This window comes from Electrona antarctica (genome assembly GCF_951216825.1).
Source record: "Electrona antarctica genome assembly, chromosome: 16".
Classification (NCBI taxonomy): Eukaryota; Metazoa; Chordata; class Actinopteri; order Myctophiformes; family Myctophidae; genus Electrona; species Electrona antarctica.
In genome coordinates, this window is record NC_136797.1 from 11,952,545 (window position 1) to 11,970,654 (window position 18,110).

Here is an 18,110-nt window from a genome sequence, read left to right on the forward strand (position 1 = left end):
CATCTCCACTGTCATGCCGCTCAGTCTGATACGTTCAAGCTGGAAGACCGATGGGGAGAATTATCTTTTTTTCTTTTAATATTTTTTATCCCACGATTTTGTAACCCATTTTTCACCCCTGTGTCAATTACCTAACCTCTACACACCCTCCGCCAACCTAGTCCCCATATATGGGGGACATGGGGAGAGCAACGGACTTGAACTCATGCTTCAAGTTGCTCCTTTTTCTTTTTTTTTCACTACATTTTTATCCCTCGATTTTGTAACCCTTTTTTTCACCCCTGTGCCAATTACCTAATGTGATCCTGGGCTCTCTACACACCCTCCGCCAACCTAGTCCCCATATATGGGGGACATGGGGAGAGCAACGGATTTGAACTCATGCTTCCTTCATGCCTGAGTGTCCAAGTTGCTCCTTTTACACCTGACAGGGGGGGGGGGAGTTTCCCTGGTTGGACGTATAGCGCGTGGAAGGAACACGTTATTCCAACCAGTTCCTTTCCCCTCCATCAGGTGCCCCGGCTGGCCAGGGGGAGGCAGTATAGAGACCAGGATTACTGCATTACTGCATTTTGTGAGGGTACCTACCCTAGGGGACACGGGGAGAACATGCAAACTCCACACAGAAAGGCCCTTTTGCCAACCCCGCCTCGGGTATGGGCACTGATGACACGGAGGAGGAAACACGCCGCCAGCGCCCACAGCATCCCGAGCGGGAATCGAAACCAGGACCTTCTAGCTGTGAGGCGACAGCAACTACCGACTGTGCCACCGTGCCCCCCTGCATGAATTCTACAGAAAGATGTGAATTCAGAGTTCACAGAGCCCATCTCCACTGTCTGCCGCTCAGTCTTGCGTCTGATATGTTCAAGCTAGAAAGACAGATGGGGAGAATTATCTTTCACCAGCCCAGAGGAAAACGCTGCATCTCTGACACACAGTGCATGACGGCCGCGTGTCAATAGCCATTACTGTAGGCGGACTGTAATCTGGTATAGGCCAGATGCTCAGGGGTGAACTTTGATTCCGTCACCTACGTATACCCTTCATCTTCATACCTCAAAACGAAGACTGAAGCTACTAGGGTAAATAAATCAACATGAATCATCGATAGCCGTTCATCTGGATATTATCTGGTGAAGTCCATTTCATGGAAAATTACAATCAACCCATTTTGGTGTTTTAAGCATTGTGTTATGCTTTAGCTGTTGAGAAATAGCAGATCTGCAAGCTTGTAGGTCTGCTATTTTTTTTAAATCGTGAAAACGTGCGGGGGGGGGGGGGGGGGGGGGGGGTCGGTGGCCATAATTACATATCATTTTTGGGGTCCTTGACATGAAATATGGAGCACCACTGATACAGAAACATGAGGTATTTCAGAAAACTGTCACTGCCTAAATGCATGTAACAGTTGCTTTTTTGTCTTATACAGATTGACTGAAAAAGGAAATGATTGTGTAAACTTAAAGCATGAAACAGATGCTTTTTTGTCTTATACAGATGGACTGAAAAAAGGAAATGATTGTGTGCACTTAAAAGTGTATGAGGTATTGGTAACACCCTGTAGCCCTCCATTTACCTCCCACTCCTCTCTCCCTGCATGTATTTGAATGCGTTCACAGTCAGCTGAACAGGTATAGGACTAGGGATGCGTTACAGGACTGGCCCTTGGGGGCGGCAGTAGACTGGAACTCACCTATGCTTTTTATGGCATATGGGCAGCTCCCGGCAGGATCCGCCGGGAGAAACTATATGCGCAGCTGCTGGACATGAGACTAATTAATTAGAGCGACAGAGAGAGAGAGAGAGGAGTGTTTGTGTGTACATGTATTGCGTGTGTGTGTCAATTTAACAAAGGTGCAGACGATCAGAAATCAGCAGAGAGTGAGCGCCGTTTGCGCTACTCTATGCCGAATTGAACTTTTTTTTTTCTCCCTGGAAATAAAAACGTCTGGGTTTCCGAGGCTAGGGCGGCAGTGGCTCAGGAGGTGGAGTGATGGCCGCTTGCATGGGAACCGGAAGGTTCCCAGTTCGATCCGGGCTGCCCCAGAGTTAAAAGTGTCGAAGTGTCCTTGAGCAAGACATTGAACCCCCAAATTGCTCCCGGTGTGTGTGAATGGGTAAATGTAATGCACAGAATGAGATAAAACGCACATCCTCCGGTCTTGGTGCTGAACCAAATTGTTAAACAGATAAGTAGGGGCTCACAACTCACTCCAGACAATTTGTATTCACGAACACAACACAGCAGGCAGGACATGTCCATGCCTGCTGTGTTGTCCTGCCTACTGTGTTCGTGAATAAAAACATTGCGTTCACAGGCAGTATTCACGAACACAGCAAGGCAGGACATGTCCTGCCCTGCTGTGTTCGTAAATACAAATTGTCTGGAGCATACAAAGTGAGTTGCGAGCCCCCTACTTTTGTAAATGTATTGCACAATCATTGTAAAGTGCCTCGGATAAAGGCGCTATAATAAATGCCAATGCACCTTTTACCATTTACCCTGGCTGACTGTATTTTCCTGGAAGGCATTTTACTTGTGTCAACTCGACAGGCTAAAATGGTGGGATGAAAAGTGCACATATGGCACCGACTGGTGTGTTGTCAACCTGGACAGGCTGAGCTGAGACAGCACAATTCGGACATCTTCAGTGGGTTTTAGTTTCAATCGCAGGCCGAGGAGGTGGATCCTTCACTCGTTTTCCTGGACTTCGGGTGAGGGAGAGGCCAAGTTCAACCGAGCACGAGGGGCACCCGAGGAGGCGAAGGGGTTGCTCCCATCGCTGCTACTCGGAGAAGAAATGTGCTGCTTCCGTCTTCTCATCTCCAGCTCTTCATCCTGAGTGTGACAGGCAGGGCAACATTGAAGAAGAGTTGCAATGGTGCGTTTGGCAAACAATGCACAATACATTGTTTACAACTGAAGGGCATGCATGGGTATTATTAACCCATTTCGGGCGGGAACCCCTTTTGGTTCCCGCCCGACAAGCTCTACAAGCTCATAGCGCGGCACCGAGTGCCGCACTATGAGCTTGTAGGTCTGCTATTTTTTGAAAAATCGTGAAAATGCGGCGCAAATCTTTGAATATATATTCTTTCAGAGCGAACATTTTTAACTTAAATCTTTGCTTCTGTGGGTTCCCTGGAACAACATATTTTGAGATGGGGGTCGGAGGCCAATTTCCATATCATTTTTGGCCAATTTTGGGGGAGAACCACTGACATACAAACATAGGGTTTTTCTGAAAACTGTCAGGATTTAGAAGTCGTCCTCAGGTCTAAATGCATTAATAGCAACGTATTTAATGCCTTGTTGTCAGGTTCGACCATAGGCCTAACTTTAGACCATAGGCCTAACTTTAGACCATAGGCCTAACTTTTTCTGTGCCATTACGAGATAATCCCGTGTATAGCTATTGTATCCAACGGTGCCAATCACGAGATTTGATTGATAAGCATTAATCCAGCATTATTTTTATTATTATTATTATATTTTTGTACTCTCATGGTAGAAACACCTACATCCCGATCTGACGCGCACACAGCCGCACGCTTAATAGTCTGTTTTCTCCTCAAAATGTGACCAATTATGATCTTTGGGACCTTATAAAACTCTAAACTTTAATCGCGTTAAAATAGTTAATCCGTCGCGCGTCGACACACGACAGCCTAGAATGAGGATGTGGCTCAAATATGGAGGACTATCACTTCCGGGTCAGGCGGAAGTGGTCTCTTCTTCTGTGTTTTTGGCGCACTCGCCTCACGATCGGAGCCGGTCGGAATAACGTGTTCCTTCCACGCACTACAGTACGTCCGGCCTGGGGAAACTCTCCCCTGTCAGGTGAAAAGAAGCAGCTTGGACTCCTCATGCATAGAAGGGAGCATGAGGTCAGTCCGCTGCCCAGCCCCAGGTTGGCAGAGGAAGTGTAGCGCCCAGGATTACATTAGATAATTGACACTGGGTGAAAAAATGGGTTACAAAATTGTGGGATAAAACAAATAATAAAAAATAAAAAAACGATCAACGCACCTCTTAACACCTGCACATTGATTTATGAATGTTATTTATAGAGCACTTTGTCCACACAACCCTGTGATGAAAGCTAGAATGGATTAGACTGTCTGGTCACACTAGCCTCAAGTTGTGCTACATCAGGCAGCTTTATGTTAGACTGTCTGGTCACACTAACCTCAAGTTGTGCTACATCAGGCAGCTTTATGCTTTTTCCCCAGAATTGTAGGTCACACAATGCTGTTTACTTATTATTTAAATTCCCACTGATTTTCTAAGGTTTTGCATTTGTTTCTATTAGCAAAGGTTTTGCTGCTACTCCTTCGGACTTTGTCCAAAACTCACACAAGTCGGTACACATTATCTCTGGTGTCCTGTATCGTTCAGATGTCGTATCCATTAAAAGGGACACAAAATATACGTTAATGACGTTTAGAAGACTTTCCTGGGGGTCTTTATGTGTGTAATATGTGGTTTTAGATATTTTAGTGTCCATGTCGTCACAGACACTGGTCTCACTTCCTTCCCGGACTACATTGTTGTCTCAGTAAGACAGCCCTCCCCCTATCCACAAGGAGGAGCAGTGCACCAAAGCATTCTGGGAATTGTAGTCCAGGAAGGAAGTGTCTGTGACACCTTGGACACTGCTAAAATCTAAAACCACATATGATATTACACACACAAATTCTAAATCTTCTAAACGTCATTAACATATATTTTTTTGCGTAAAGGGTGAAGTAAGTGTCCCTTTAAGATTGTCAATGATTACATTCCAAAGTTTGCGGAAGGGGCTTGTTTTACAAATAAATGCAGCATCTGATCTACCGCACAATTTTATCACACATTGAGGGGCCTCTAAACCAGTGGTTCCCAAACATTTTAGCTCGAGACCGAAATAGGGCATTAACCAACTAGTCGACTAGTTTACTAGTCGACTAGTAAATCCACTAGTCGACCTTGTTGGTACTAGTTGACTAGTTAATAAGAAAAAAAAGTTTATTTTATTTTTAATTTTTTTCCCGATTTTGTAGGCCTCAAGATCAGGTAGATTATAGTTAGTCACCATGTACACAGTTTTTCAATGTACAAATATGTATTTCCCCCCCCAAAAAAAGGAAAAATTTAAAAAATAAATTTAATTTATTTTATTTTTTACATAATAGGTAGTTAAACAACTAGTCGACTAGTAAACTAGGCAACTAGTCAACTAGTAAAAATGACTAGAAGTGAATGCCCTAGACCGAAATGAGAATTTCGATGTCTAGTTTGGGCGCGCACGCACGCACGCACGCACGCACGCACACACGCACACACACACACAGAAAAGAATATAACATATTAATGGCAAATGCTACCTTGAAGCTGAATAATAATTATTCAGCTTCAAGGGTCTGATATTGCTGCAGACAGTGATCTAGCACAAAAAGCGAATTTTCCTCATTAACCACATGCATTACAAATGACTGAAATCCTAATATAATTTGCAAAACTGTGGTCCCGTTTATCCCAAGGTTATATTATTCAGCTTGTTGTTGCAAGCTCATCTCATTAACAAAGGGTCACGTTGTTGAACTAGCTGGCGGTCGTGCATTCATATTAAATCTACTGTCGGAGCACTGCGTCTTGGAACCTTGCACTTGAACTATTGTTTGATAACAATGTTGGCTGACAAGGAATGTAATTATAGTGCTGTACTACTACTAGGACTATAGTGAACACACAGGTTGCATAGGCAGCGATGGCCGAACGGATAGCGGCGCGGTCTTGATACCGGAAGGTTCCTAGTTCGAATCAGCCGTCCGACACGTTAAAATTACCACCGCTGAAGTGCCCTTGAACAAGGCATTGAACCACTACGATGAAATGTGTTCTATGAGCAGGGCCTGGCTGGAAACAAGTTCTTGAGCTTAGCCCAGATACCCTGGGTAAATATAGATTTCATTTCATTTAATTTCATTTCATTTCACTGTAGTATATCAGATTAGTACATAGAATTGATTTTAATATTATGCTTATATTATGCTTTTAAGCAGTAGTTTTTTTTTAAAGTAGTTTTCATAGTCTTTTTATATAGTAACTGTATGTATGTATGTATTGTGTTTTCTTAATTGTTTTCTATTGTGTTTTCTTGTTGTCTTTTACCACTGCACAAAAGAAGTTTCCGAAAGGAAAAATAAAGTTATTTGAAGTTGAAGTTGAAGTACTACGCATCTGTGTCATTTTAGATATTGATACATAGCAACTTTTTAAATTTGTAAATTTTTCTATATAATTTTGAATGTTCTCTGAAAACTTAGGTTAGGATTTGGAAGGCATTTGTAAAACTGCATTTGTGAGAGTAGCAGATCTACAAGCTCACAATGCATCGCTTCGCGCCACGTTATGAGCTTGTAGATCGGCTCTTTTCACTACTACTTAAAACATTTGTTTTCTAATTTTCTTGGATTTCTTCATTAAATTAGTTTTTTCAATAATTCTTGAGGGGGGAACTTCTTTTTTAATGTTTTGAAATGGTAATAATTAAAAACGAAATGTAGGAAATAAAAAATAAAAGGGAGCCATAGAAAAAAGAAATGTGTCCCCCGACCCACAAATGTGTCCCGAGTCGAGCCAATGTTTTGGGAACCATTGGGTAAAGGTAGTTTGAGACAGTGCACCCGTTTAAAAGCCCCCATTGAGTGGACATATATTCACCGCACCGTGTCAGCCGTGTCCTCTCCTTCAGTGTGTTCTCCATAGTGACCGTACTGCTCCATGTCAGACAGAGCGCTCTCCACCGCCTCCTCCTCATAGTCAGTGTGGTAGTCTGACTCCTCTGGTGGTGGTGGTGGTGGAGGAGGAGGGCCAGGAGGGTGGAGGAGTGGAGCAGGGGGAGAGATGGCGGAAGCAGCAGTGAAGGGTGGAGAGAGAGAGAGCAGGAGAGATGAAGGAATGGCGGTAGGTAGGTAGGTAGGTAGGTATAGGATAATAGGTGTGCAGGTGGAGGAGTGAGCGAGTGGGTCAAGTCCCACGAGGGGTGCAAGAAAGTGGGAAGAAGAAGCCGAACAGGGTGATTATGCGGCGAGATATAAGCAAGGAGGAAGAAGGTAGAGAGAGAAGGATTGTTGAGTGCAACCAGTGGTGGAAAGTAACTAAGTACTTTTACTTAAGTACTGTACTTAAGTACAATTTTGAGGTATTTGTACTTTACTTGAGTATTTCCAATTTCCAGTACTTTTACATCTACTCCACGACATCTCGGAGCCAAAATTTGTACTTTTACTCCACTACAATCGTTTGAAAACTTTAGTTACTAGTTACTTTGGAGATTTTAATTTTGATTAGAAAACATACATTAACCACTTCAACCCTATACATTTCGAACATTTGAAAATAACAGATCTACAAGCTCACAATGCGTCGCAACGCAACACTTTTAATACTTTAAGTACATTTTGATGCCGATACTTTTGTACTTTTACTAAGTACATTTTCAATTCCGTACTTGTACTTGTAACAAAGTAGTTCTAAATTGCAGTATCGGTACTTTTACTTAAGTAAAACAACGGAGTACTTTTTCCACCACTGAATACAACCACCCCTGCTACAAACTCACAAACACTGTATATCCATAATATCCAAGCTTTTAAAGGTTTCATGACATTAATTTATTTATTTTTCGGTTTTTTTCCTCACACCCACACAACCTGAACTTTGAACATTCACAGTGGATTTTCTGTGGTAAGGCAAACAGGCCTCAACAGTGACATCTGCTGGCAAATTGTAATGTCATATATGGGATTTGTGGACTCTTACATCACAATCCACAGGAAAATCAGAGCATGTGTTTTGAGCCAGAAGACCCCAGACCACTAATCTACTAGCCTGGGGTCCACCTATGCTTTCTATGGCATAGGCAGCTCCCGGGGAGCGTGTGTGTGTGTGTACGTGTGTGTATGCGTGTGTGTACGTGTGTGCGTCAATTTAACAAAAGGTGCAGACGATCAGAAATCATCAGAGAGTGATCGACGTTTGCGCTACTCTATGACGAATTGAAGTGGTCTCGGTCCCAGACTTTCTTTCTCCCTGGAAATAAAAACGTCTGGGTTTCCGAGGCTAAACTAATCTACTGAATGTTAAAAGTTCAGGATTTTTGGGTGCAATTGACCTCAGAAATTGAATTGACCTAAAAAATAATAATAATGTGAAAAATTACATACATTGTCACAGTCCCTTTAAATCCCAAAACCTGAAGTGGACTAAAAATGCAATTTTCATCAAATTGTATTGTGGCCATTGTGTTGATTTCCATTTGCATTCATTCTCATTCAAGTGATTGAAAAGCCTGAAACACATTTCGACAATAAGGTGGCAACTAAACATTGGCTCCAAATGTCATTTTAAAAATAAATTGTTTCTGGAGCCTGGAGTTATATTTTGAGCAGGAATGAGATTCTGCAAAGGCCTCTTAATGACTTTCTATGAGCATGTGAATGTATTTCCAATAATGTTTCAGTGTCTGCGTCTGTCCATAATTTAAATTGGGATTTCAGCCGAGGTTCAGGCCGCATACGACCCTCACAATTATGTGATTCATGTTGTCTGCCTGTTATGCTTCGCTGTAAGGCCTACACCAAACGGCCCTTCGGGGACAAACAAATAAATTAACCTGAACAATGACGTTGCACTAGCCTATGATTTACTCTCGTTGATGTATTTTATCGATTCTGACATTTTTAACCCATTCTGTACGGGAACCCCTTTTGGTGATTTAAGCATTCTGTTATACTTTAGCTATTGAAAAATATCAGACCTACAAGCTCGTAGCGCGGCGCTAAGAGCTTGTAGGTCTGCTATTTTTGAAAAATTGCGAAAATGGCACACAATTGCGGCACACATCTTTGAGTATATATTCTTTCAGAGCGAACGTTTAGAACTCAAATCTTTGCTTCTGGGGGGCGGGGGGTACTCAAGTAAAGTAGAAATACCTCAAAATTGTACTTACGTAAAAGTACTTACGCACCCTTAAAAGACACAAAGATGTTACCTATATTATCTATATACGTTCCAATGTTCAATGCCATAAACACGACTAAAAGATTAATGTTAATGGCAAGTATTTGTTTGACAATTAATCGTCAAGTAAATGTCATGATGGGAATATGGGGCATATTGCGTTTTTCCACTTCTCTCTGTAGACCAGTTGCTATGGGTTTTGCAACACTGAACACCAGTTCATTAAGTATGCCTGGTTTTCACCTTAGCACCACCCACCTGAACTTAAACCTCACCCACACCCGTTGTTGTATGATAATGTGGGAGGGGTTAGAGTTGTGATGTCACTAAAATGGTGTTATTTCGATTGGGCCTTTTGACTCAAAGGCTTTCAGCTTTCAGGAAGAAACCAAAAATACACAGGGAAGAAATATTTGAATATTGTAAAGACACCTGGGGTTCTATTAGAGTAATGTTAACTCCATAGACACGTGCAAAATAGAAAAAGTACACAAATCACGGCACAATCTTTAAATGTGCATTTGTCTTTGTAACGAGGGGTTTCCGCACAGCAATGCTATAACATCCCTCTCGTACGTACTACAGTCACTCAAAGACAAAAGAGTTACTCTTCCGTTTTCCCCAACATATCGCACGAATGCACAAGCGGCCACATGGACACGGTCATTCAATCATTACGGACGTTCGCCTTCGACACAATTTGCCGATGTGATTTCCATAGATTGTCATTTTCCATATATAATGTATTTTTTTCTCCAACCACCTAATCCTCAGGACACTTGAAATTACAAGGTGGAATGGGCAATTCCACAATGTTTGCGCGCGCGCGTGCGCGTGCGTGTGTGTGTGTGTGTGTGTGTGTAGGGTTGTCCAAGTGTAAGGCAAAGCAGCTTGCAACATACTGTTCAATCTCCTCCATTATAGGCAGTCGGTCTATTTGGAGGAGAAGGTGCTTTTTGTACCCATGATTTAATGTTGGTAATATGACAGACTGAAGTGACCAATGTTGGCTGTGATTAAGTTCATGTGTTGCCTATATTCTGTACATTTAGGGCTTGTTTGGACTCAAAGCACCTTATGTTTTGAGTGCGTGGGATATCAGAAGCAACTGAAAATATTTGTGCCCTTGATAATGTATTTTATAAATGTGGACTCAAATAAAGAAATTGAAATGTGTGTGTGTGTGTGTGTGTGTGTGTGTGTGTGTGTGTGTGTGTGTGTGTGTGTGTGTGTGTGTGTGCGAGCGAGCGTGCATGTGTGTGGTAGTAGAAATGGATCCAGGTAAATTAGCTCAATATAAATATTATCTACCCCAGCTATGAGACCGATGGCTGGCCGGTGAACAGAAGGAAACAGCCAGCCATTGTAACAGTTTATACTTCCCTATTAAGATAGATAAGATAAACCTTTATTGATCCCCGGAGGGAATAAAGGAATAAAGCGTAGCACATTGGCACACCCGGATATTAAAACTGGAGCCAATTCACATCAGTCTACTTACTTTAAATACAGTGGACCCATATTTCAACCCATACTATATAACATATTTCACTATTTTGATGAGGGGTGATTCAGTGTGAAGGATAGTAATAATGTCTGTAAACTGTGAGTGTAAACTGTGTGTGTGTGTGTGTGTGTGTGTGTGTGTGTGTGTGTGTGTGTGTGTGTGTGTGTGTATGTATATATGTGTGTGTGTGTGTGTGTGTGTGTGTGTGTGTGTGTGTGTGTGTGTGTGCGTGCGTGCCCTGGGCATGACGTAAAACTGCTCCGTTGTAAGCACCATCGTCAATGTAGTAGGTGCATGGATGCATTTTCAACTTCTGTGGACTGTGTAACTTGCATAGACAAGAAGGCACTATTCACCAGTGGAATCTACCAACAGCCAACGCTACCTGACGGCCCCTCTAAGAACTTTGTTTCCTATGGCGATCCATCCTAGGACATACTGTACCCACAGACTGGTTGTCGGAGGGCTTCGACAACTTGGGATGCCCGCGGCCAAAGACGAGGCAGAAAGGCTGGCAAAGTGTGCCATCTCTGCTGCCCTATATGGCGGAGCTGCCACTGCTTGTGCCCATGGAGTGCTGAGTGACATGTGTGTTGTATCATGAGGACGCATGAGTTTGTGAATGTAACCTTTACTGCACCTAAAATATTTGTGTTCCTGCATGCTTTCCCTGTGTGTGTGTGTGTGGACATAAATAAATTGTTAAACTGTGTGTGTGTGTGTGTGTGTGTGTGTCTTACCATCCACTAAGGTAGGTTTGGCAGGCTCAATGCGGGCCACAATCTCTGCTAGATCAGTGAACGAAGCGTTGGGACATGTTATCACCTGCACACACATTAACATGATTAAGGTATGCTGGACATTTTTTTCATATACTGTACATCTGATGCTGCATCAAATCCCTGCAAAAGGTTATAAACTCCAATCTGTAACCACATCTCTCTTATGCAGCTGTTTCCTTAACAGGCATTGTCTTATCTCCACTATCATTTCCTTCACTTTGCAATTAGTGTCTTCATGTTCACTTTCTCTCTCCCCCCTCCCTCTCTCTCTTTCCAATTATTTCCTTGTGATTAGGGGTATTTATATGGTCTTGGTCATGGGTATTCATACTGTCTTCCAACTGTCTGTATGTCCTCCCTATACTTCTCCCTGTTCTTCTGGAGTCAGGCAGCAATTAAAATCACACCCGTGTTAAGTGAGTGGTGCAACTCCGTGTGGGGGTCCCCAGGGAGTCCCCGGGAAACATCCAGAATGTATCAATATGTGCGTGTGTGTGTTAGGCTGCGCAACAGTGACACTTGGTGGTGAAAACCAACCAAACACTATTTCCGTGCTCCGACAGACCCCGCCAGGGACGTGTGATTATGAATCCCACCAACGTTCTAGGGTAGACCCGCCTCACCATGTGTCTGATTGGCTCCCGGGAAGGCATAGTTTTACTGAGGTTAGGCCGTTCGGGTTAGGTTTAGGGGGGTGCATACTTAGTTTAGACTAGTCATTGGTTAGACATGGGTTAAGGTTAGGTTTAGGTGTGCTGCCCCGTGGGAGGTCAGGTTTAGGGCGAGGGTTTGAGATAGGTTGTAGTTGTAGGACTAATGACTGTCAATCACAACGACTACTGGCCAATCACAGCAGGGCTTTCCTAGAACGTTGGTGGGATACATAATAACGCACCAGGGACCCAGCCAGGGACACACATAGCTGTCAATAGGAGTGGTTGCACCACTCAATAAGAAAAAGAAAAAAGAATAATTGGATTGTGTAGCAGTAGATCAATACATACAGCTTATAGCAAGAAGGAATATTTAGAAATGTAATTGGATAATAAATCGATAATAAACTTGTTCATGCTGCATTATGGCTGGTATTGACCATTGCGAAAACCAACCAAATGCAATTTTCGTGCTCGGACAGACCCAGCCAGGGAAATATATAATTTCATTGTGTTACCATTAACCGAAAGTGAAAATTCTGGCTCCATCCGCTTCCACGTTATCAGATTTAGAAAAAAATACATTTATCTCTTATTTTTTCTCCCAAATACCAAATCCCGAGTTTTTCAAAAGGGCACATTGCTGTCCAGAGGGCAAAGAAGGGCAGGTGCTCTAGCGCCACCTAGTGTCTATCTGTGCACTCGCCACTGCCTTCCATGCTTACATTATTGTTGCTCTGCGTTTTGTGGAACTCCTCCTGGTGTCTGTCCTTCAACATCTTCTCCACCACACCGTTGCGACCCCACACATCAAACACGGTCTTGCCATGCTGGTAGCCCACTTCCTGGATCACACACACACATGCTGTGTCAGTGTCAAGCATAATTGTACATATATTGGCTAAAATACGCCACCAAGCTGATATGAATGGGACAGCGGTTGTTCAGAAGTCATACACTGAAATGACTTGTACAAGCAGGCCATTGCTCAATAATGACTTGTACAAGCAGGCCATTGCTCAATAATGACTTGTACAAGCATTATAGCAGGCGATTGCTCAATAATGACTTGTACAAGCAGGCCATTGCTCAATAATGACTTGTACAAGCATTATAGCAGGCGATTGCTCAATAATAATGCTTGTAAAAATCACACCCGTGTAAAGTGAGGGGCGCTCTTATCATCGTACATCATCAATGGGAATTGGGAACTTTGTGTAGGACAGAAACTGCCGATTTGCTCATCTGCATATGACGTAAATTATCCATTCATTGGTCAAAAGGGAATTTAATGTTTGTGTAAGACGAAAATCTACACTAATAGCTGAATATAGGAGGGGCTAGCGCCCCTCAAAAAAGAAAAGAAAGAAAGAAATCACTAGGAAGCCAACAAAAAAATAATCCTACCACAAGCATTTATATTAAGCAATCATGACCTTTTCCGTTGCCACCGTCACCAAATGCTTGGTCTGCGGGGCAGTGTTGTTTTCATTTAGTTTTAGTCACATTTTAGTCACCTGGAATGTTTTAGTGTTAGTCTAGTTTTAGTCGACTAAATATAAGATTTTAGTCGACTAAATCTACAATTGATTTAGTCGACTAAAATGTATTTTGGCAGGCCTTGATGCCGTAGTAATGACTGTTTTTACACTTTCTGAAAATAGCCGATCTACAAGCTCACAACGTCGCAGCGCAGCATGCAACTAATTGTAAAATGACTTATACTGGATCTCTTGTCCACTAGTCCCTTCCTAACATTTTAGTCTAGTTTTTATTTGTTGACGAAATTGTCAGTATATTTAGTCTCCATTTAGTTTCCATGTAGTTCTCGTCAGTGGAAAAAGGTAGTCGACGAACATTTTTCGCCTTAGTTTTAGTCGACGAACACTGATTGTTAATGAAATAGAATTGAAAAAATAAATAAATAAAAAATGCTAAGACCCCATCCATCCATCCACCAGCCATTGTGTGTGTGACTTACAAGGATCTCATCGAACTTGCCGAACTCCAGAGTGCGGTATCTGTCGATGGGAGGTCTGATGTATTCGCAGTAGTCGCTGCTCTTCACCGACTCCAGTTGCCTGACGCAGCACACGTAGGCCAGCCGTGTCTGTATCTCTGCCATGTTCAGCACCTAGATAGATACAGTTAGTTAGTAGTTAGTTGCTGCGAGAGTGAGGTCTAGCCAACACCAACTCGGGATTCCTGGATCGCTGCCCTCCACAATTTACTATCTAACATCAGGTTCTTGAGCTCTGCAGTGTTGCCAGCCAAGCTGTCGCGTTGCAGCACGTCTACATAGGTGGTACGCTTCTTTCCCCTCCTGGCTTTGCCCTGGGTTGGCTCCCATAGGGTCAATTTACTTGCCTCAAGTTCTGGGTGCGTGACCGTGACGCAGTGCCCTGCCAGCCTCATCCTTCTCTCTCTGACTTTGTCTGTGACACGTGGTAGATACAGACATAGTGTGAGCTTGTAGATCTGCTATTTTCAGCATGCAACCTAGCATAACCTAGCAGGGACGGTGGTGGCTCATGGGTAGAGTGGCTGGATAGTAAGCGCAAGGTTGCCAGTTCGAACCCTGTGGGCTCCCCCAGAGTTAGTGTCGAAGTGTCCTTGAGCAAGACACTGAACCCCTAATTGCTCCTGATGTGCTGGTTGGTGCCTTGCATGGTTTCCGCTGCCATTGCTGTATGAATGCGTGTGTGAATGGGTGTGTGAATGGGTGAATGAAACGCACAATCTATGTAAAGCGCCTTAGATAAAGGTGCTATATAAATAGCAAATAGCAAACATTATCATGTTGCTAGGAGACAACTAAACCCTTGGGACATATGGTTGGTTAATATTACCTTCCACTTAGCATAGGCTAATGCATAGCTAATAGCTATCATCAACCAGTTTAGCATAAACTTCACCCATATAACTGCTGTACATTGTATCTAAGCCAAAGCTGGGGGAAATGTTGCAGTAATCTAACATGCATAACTTGTTGTAGTTAATGGGCTAAACATGTTAAAGGCATAGTTTTTTAACTTAAGCTGTATGAAATACTTTACATTAATATAGTGGTTGCAACTGTATTAATTGATTGCCCGAGTCCCTTGGTGGGAGTTCTGCTCTGGTTTTGGTGAAATATTAAGTAGTTCCGGTCATTTTGTGGGGGGCACTGGGCCACGCATTAAAAGTAAATTAATCCACAAAACTAACGCAATTTGTATTGTTGACCTATTTCTAACATATTAGTGCAACTTTTGTTCAGTTTTGACCCCTCTATCACACAGAACTATGTTTTTGTGTCCATATCACTACGCCCAAAAAATAGTTCCATGTGATAGAGTTGAACGAAAGTTGCGCTAATATTTTAGAAACAGGTCAACAATACAAATTACGTTAGCTTTGTGAATTAATTTACTTTTACTGCGTGGCCCCCTGTGCCCCCCACAAAATGACTGGAACTACTTAATATTGACCAAAACCAGAGCATTTCATACAGCTTAAGTTAAAAAAAATCTGAACTATCCCTTTAACCCGCCCTTAGTTCAAAATAGAGAGATACCTAAAAAAATCACACCCGTGTGAACTGAGTGGTGTAAGGTCTTATATAGCCTGTCTGACGTAATGAAATCATGTCTGACGTAATGAAATCACACCCGGGTGAACAGGGTGAACATAGCAACCATGCTCATTTTTTCTGCACAGACTAACAAAGCCAGTTGTAGGAGTGGTCAACAACCATGCTCATTTTTTCTGCACAGACTAACAAAGCCAGTTGTAGGAGTGGTTTACACCACTCAAAAATGAATACTGAGTGACAATTCTCTGTGGCCACCATTGTATAAATATATTTATAAGCATATATACAGTGTGCGCGCACACACACACACACACACACACACACACACACACACACACACACACACACACACACACACACACACACACACACACACACACACACACACACACACACACACACACACACACACACACACACACACACACACACACACACACACTCTCTTTACCTTGACTTTCTCAGCCAGGGGGTTGAGTCGTTTCCATAGCAGCCACCATCCTGAGAGTGAGTCACCATAGTTGGTCAGGTTGGTTTCATCCTGGCTGCCCACGTCGATGGCGACCACCACCTTGGCTCCCATGGAGCGTGCTACGTCAGCTGGAAGGAGGGAGAATATCTGAATTGAGCCCAACTTTTATTATTTTTATCGTTGAAGGCGTGGCCCTGCAGGAGTCTAAAAGAGTGCCTGTGTGTGTGTGTCAGTGTTGTTTTCGTCGAGTAAAACTATGACGAAAAATGTTCGTCGACTACCACTGCCACTATCACTGACGAAAACTAAATGAAAACTAAGCTATGGTGGCTAAAACTATGACTAAATATACTGTCGATTTTGTCAACAAAAAAAAACTAGACTAAAATGTTAGGAAGGGACTAGTGGACAAGAGATCCAGTATGTCCTTTTACACTTGGTTGCATGCTGAAAATAGCAGATCTACAAGCTCACAACTTTAGCTATCGCTAACAGGATGACAACAACAAGACTATGGGGGCTTGCTTGGCATTTTGAACTGTCCTTTGGCTTTCCTCGTTCATCGGATTCAAATCCAAAGGGGATAGTGTGTGACAAGGCTTCAAAGGCCTGGTGGACTGTGTACTGTAGGCAAACGGTTCTCTTTGAATTTCGAGTCGGCACAAAGCCTCAAACTCCATATATGGGGATTTGCGGATTTACAGACATTTTGGACAACATCTGACCATACCGACTTCCCAAAGATGCGCGACATACTATTGGTCCGAGTGTCATTCGACCGACAACCTATACCTCAAACCCTAACCTAACCATAACAACCTACCTCAAACCCTAACCTAACCATAACAACCTACCTCAAACCCTAACCTAACCATAACAACCTACCTCAAACCCTAACCTAACCATAACAACCTACCTCAAACCCTAACCTAACCATAACAACCTACCTCAAACCCTAACCTAACCATAACAACCTACCTCAAACCCTAACCTAACCATAACAACCTACCTCAAACCCTAACCTAACCATAACCGCAAGCACAGGAGCAGCGCATGTCCGACCGTTGTTCCTGCATGTCGGATCTGCGCGCGCACACACGCACGCACGCACGCACACACACACACACACACGCACACACACACACGAACACACAGAACAGCCAGACCCGAGTCTGGGGAGACTGGGTCCTCCTGAGTCCTTCCAGGAGTGGCGGTTCATCGTCAAAGCTGCTGCTAATACAACATAGATATAGGCGATAGGGAAGGAGCGTATAGGTCTTTTGAGACTGAAACTCATCTCTCTCTCCGTCTCTCTCAGAATCCTCAGGACTCTCCCGAGACAATGTATTGCAGGGATAGTTGATACTGGGTTGTGGTACTGGAGGTGTTCTCAACCATGGTGTCTTGGCTACAGTATATCCAGGAATGTGTATGATGTGACTAGAGTATCGCAGTTGATCTTGCTATTATCCGCTCTAATCATATATCTCTAATGCACCGGGGAGGCTGAAGGCATTTTCACACCTTGTACAGTATATAGGCTGAGCTGCTGTGGTCTGACGACGTCAAACACTAACCATGCACGCTGGTTTACGCAGGCGTCTTTGCAGGTCATGCACTGTACTTTCATTTTACCCATTCAGGACGGGAACCCCTATTGGTGTTTTAAGCATTATGCTACGAGCTTGTAGATCTGCTATTTTTGAAAAATCGTGAAAATGTGGGTATTCTTTCAGTGCGTACGTTTTCAACTCAAATCTTTGCTTCTGGGGGAGTCCCTGGAACTACATATTTTCAGATGGGGGTCGGCGGCCAAATACAGATAATTCCGGGGGTCCTTGACATGAAAAAGGTTGAGAACCACTGACATAGAAACATAGGGTTTTCAGAAAACTAAAAGATTTCTTTTAGAATCGGTCCTAAATGGGTTAACAGCTGGCGACCTTGTACACACACACACACACACACACACACACACACACACACACACACACACACACACACACACACACACACACACACACACACACACACACACACACACACACACACACACACACACACACACACACACACACACAGTATTGTGTGCCTTTATTAAGCAGTGGTTCA

At 43.1% G+C, this 18,110-nt stretch overlaps 1 protein-coding gene across 1 annotated transcript in view; it reads right to left on the bottom strand.

Annotated features, from left to right (window-relative positions):
- Positions 1 to 2,319: 2,319 nt before the first annotated feature.
- Positions 2,320 to 18,110, bottom strand: part of LOC306940146 (patatin-like phospholipase domain-containing protein 7) — an 85,219-nt gene continuing 69,428 nt past the window's right edge. Inside the window, exons 30-35 of the mRNA XM_079525148.1 lie at positions 15,978 to 16,126; positions 13,934 to 14,086; positions 12,678 to 12,797; positions 11,258 to 11,342; positions 6,715 to 6,830; positions 2,320 to 2,842 (exon numbers count right to left, since the gene is read on the bottom strand). Of these exons, the coding sequence (XP_079381274.1) occupies positions 2,696 to 2,842; positions 6,715 to 6,830; positions 11,258 to 11,342; positions 12,678 to 12,797; positions 13,934 to 14,086; positions 15,978 to 16,126 (770 nt within the window). The 3' untranslated portion in view covers positions 2,320 to 2,695. The remainder of the gene's footprint in view (positions 2,843 to 6,714; positions 6,831 to 11,257; positions 11,343 to 12,677; positions 12,798 to 13,933; positions 14,087 to 15,977; positions 16,127 to 18,110) is intronic.